The 3,458-nt window shown below is 36.7% G+C and overlaps 1 protein-coding gene across 1 annotated transcript; it reads left to right on the forward strand.

The window, feature by feature from the left end:
• Positions 1 to 1,215: 1,215 nt before the first annotated feature.
• Positions 1,216 to 2,467, forward strand: MAKR6 (membrane-associated kinase regulator). The gene is made up of 2 exons (XM_079063391.1): positions 1,216 to 2,036; positions 2,138 to 2,467. Exons 1-2 carry the CDS (start codon positions 1,217 to 1,219, stop codon positions 2,146 to 2,148), a joined length of 831 nt encoding a protein of 276 aa, XP_078919517.1. The 5' UTR covers position 1,216; the 3' UTR covers positions 2,149 to 2,467.
• The last annotated feature ends 991 nt before the right edge of the window (positions 2,468 to 3,458 follow it).

Consider the following 3,458-nt stretch of genomic DNA (forward strand, 5'->3'; position numbering starts at 1 on the left):
CAAGTCCGATGGCAATGTGAGAATCACCGAGAAACAAAGAACGATGTCGACGGGAGAAGAGAGGGAAAGAAAAAAAGAGGCATACGTTTCTTTTCTTTAGGGTTAAGGGTATCACATGAAAATGTAAATTTTTTCATCGAGACTTGTGAACACATCTGACCAATCAAGACCACTTTCACTTGTGTCTGGCCGATTAAGAGGCTGAAAAAGCTCCAACCAAACACTCTGAATCTGAACGATCCAGAGCCAGCCTCTTTATGAGATCATTAAAAGGCCAAACAAACAGCCCCTATGACTCAACCTTGAATCTGACCCAATAAGATGCATTTCAAAGGAGAATGGACCGAGTCAAGGGCTTTTAAGTGTGATATCAAACAATTTGAATTTGACTGAGTTACTCAGCTTCTAGCCTCTTACTAGACCCATAGCACAAGATACTAGATATTAGATATTGAATGTCTGCGTATCCTTACAAGTCCTTTTTTGTCCGGAGAGAAAGGATATCAAACGGGGACCATCGTTCGGTTTCAAAGTTTCTTTCTGGTTATGGTTACATTGTCTCGTGTCCATTTCTTTACCCGACAACCTTCGGGGACCAATGTCTACTCCTTTTGTTTTCTTTTGCGAAATATTAATTCGTAATTACAAACATCAACAAAAACAACAACATTACAATCTTCTTCCATTCTAAAGTTGTAACCACTCACACTGTTGGTGGATGTAAATCCCTGAAATTTCTAGTCCAAGAGAATATATAACCATATTTACTTCTTTAAATTTTCAACAAACCTATATATACATAATTATATATTACAATTACTTTAATATTTAATTAAAGATTTTCAGGTTTGCTTGCAGACCATTTTATTTTAATACGAGCATGCATGTTTCTTGGTATTAAACAAGTTCATGTGACAAGTATGACTGTTTGACGCGATATTTGTTTAGTTGTCCCCTTAAGACACTTTTACTTGTGATATTTGTTTTTTATTAGGAGACCTGTTAATACAATTATTATAGGGGCAACCACCCCCTCGGGCCCAATAAACTGGTTTTCATCAATTCAATCTTACTGTTTAATAATACCACTTTTCTTATTTATTATAAAATTAAATATAATATACCATGCAAATGCAATATCAATGACATCATGTGGGGTTCACATTTCGATAATTATATATACTATATGTTATCTATAGTGTGAAGGACCACAATAATGATGTCTTTACATGCACATGTATGTTTTGTTTCTCTCTATATATACATACCTATGTCTACACACCACAAGGAATTTGATAAACATATCCTGAATCATTATTCATCATTCATAATTTCATCATATCCTTCCATGGAAGCTTCAGAATCACTATCGATTGAGAGCTTTTCGTACAGTTGGTTAGTCAACTTAAAGCCATCTTTTGAGAGTTCTTTTAGAGCCTCCTTTGATGATGATTCCAACTTCATTGAAATGGACCCGAAGCTTTCCGCTTCTAAAAGATTTCTTGTTTTTCATCAAGATTTCGACTTTGATCTCCCGACATTGCAACCTAATTGTGTTCATGCCGATGAGCTCATCTCTAATGGAATCCTCGTTCCACTTTTTTTAAAGCCGTTGGATATCGGAATGGGAATCTATGATTCCGTTTCCAGCTCGACTCCGGTTTCACCGGTGTCTTCCGCCACCCATGGCAGAAGTCGGTCTTTGCTCTCTAGAAGGTACCGAAGACTGCCGAAAAGTGTCGTCCGGAAGTACTTGAATTTGGTAAGGCTGCTTTGGCTTAGAATGAGAAGGGGAAGGTCCGATTCCGATTCCGGTTCAGGTTCTGGTTCCGGTTCCGGACCAAGCACCGGAATTGGCATGTCGTCTCCCAGGGAAACCGAAACGTATTCTTCTAACAATTGGTTAAGATCATGCGATTCCGATTCCGCTAAAATCTTGGCATTCGAAGGCACAAGTGAAGCAGACAATTGGAGAAGATCATGCGATTCCGAGAGTTCAATTTACGAAGCGGTTCTTCACTGCAAGAAAACTATTGGTTAGAATAAGTCGATCTCGTGTGTTTCTTTTTTTTGATTAATTTAGTTTGCAATTCACAAATCAGAAAATGAAACATACAAAAAATTGGTAAAATTTCAGGCTATAAATGAAGAGAAAGAAGATGCGAAGATGGTAGAACATGTAGAAAATTACCGTCTGAGATTTTATGGTTGGTTTTAGACGTGTAAAGTATTACTAGTCTTTAGAGTAAAAAACTGTAACTACCGGTCGTCCAAATTATGTGAGAAATGATCTTTTATATAAAATGCATGTCTTAAAAATAAAAACATTTATTGGATGCCTGGTTTTCAAATTGTCTTTGGTTTGGTCAATCAAAGAAGTTCGACCTCCATAACTCCATTGTTACCTGTTTTAAGGAAAAGTCAATATTGATACTAACTTTGTAATAAAATTGAATAATAAAAGAAATCTGGGGTGGTTCTTGTTTTGAACTAGATCGAATTAAAACATGTACATCCTTGAGAAAATACGAAAATCAAGAGGCCAACAAAAAAACAAAATATAAAAAATAAGAAAAAAACAGGAATTAGACGTTACTATGTGAATTTCTTGCTTAGGTTTAACTGTAAGAAAACAGGAAAAAATAAGAAAAATCTTGGTGTTGATTTTACCAAAATGAAATATGTGAATTTCTTGCTTAGGTTTAACTGTAACCAAAAAATTCACCATCGGGTTCCATAATGTATTTAAGTTGTTTTAACTCTTGGGTAACTTATTTTCCGAAAACGATGGGAAGAAGAGAGAGTGGCTTGGGAAGGAAGTAGATTGCAAACATTTGCCGATGAGAATTGCCGCCCAACAATGCAGCCACAACGGTCCCGTGTTGCCCTTCGTTGTCGTTTCAACGGGAGTCGGGGGTGGTGTTCCCGGTGTTATACTGACCTTTTAGGTGTCCACATCATCATAACGCGAGTGGACGTTGCCCACACCGAGCACTCTAAAGGGTGTAGTGATGTTTTTGTCAATGGTAAAAGGGTGTCACATAGGTGCCACATAAGCTTTTACAATTTTTGTTGCACTTTGCGTATGAATGGGGTGTGGAGTTTTTTTTACCAGTGATATATAGTGGTATTTATATTAAAAAGAAAAAAAAGTTGCATTGACAATTAGGAAATAAAAAAAGCTTTACTATTGAGATTTGTCATCATTGGAACTTCACCTATGGGATTTACCATTGGCAAAAAAGAAGAAGGGAAAATGACACAAATGCCCAACGAAGTTTCTAGGGTTGGTCCTTTTAGTACACAAACTATTTTCGTGTCTTTATGAGGGAACAAACTCATGGGCTACCTGTCTTTTTAATCCCTTTGACTTGTTATACTCGGTTTGAATGCCACATACACAAAATTTGGGCCCATCTTTTTCGTGTTCATCATTTTCATCTGTGTTAAAATGGAAG

Source organism: Lactuca virosa, chromosome 8 (assembly GCF_052849685.1).
Source record: "Lactuca virosa cultivar CGN04683 chromosome 8, Lactuca_virosa_CGN04683_v6, whole genome shotgun sequence".
NCBI classification, from domain to species: domain Eukaryota; kingdom Viridiplantae; phylum Streptophyta; class Magnoliopsida; order Asterales; family Asteraceae; genus Lactuca; species Lactuca virosa.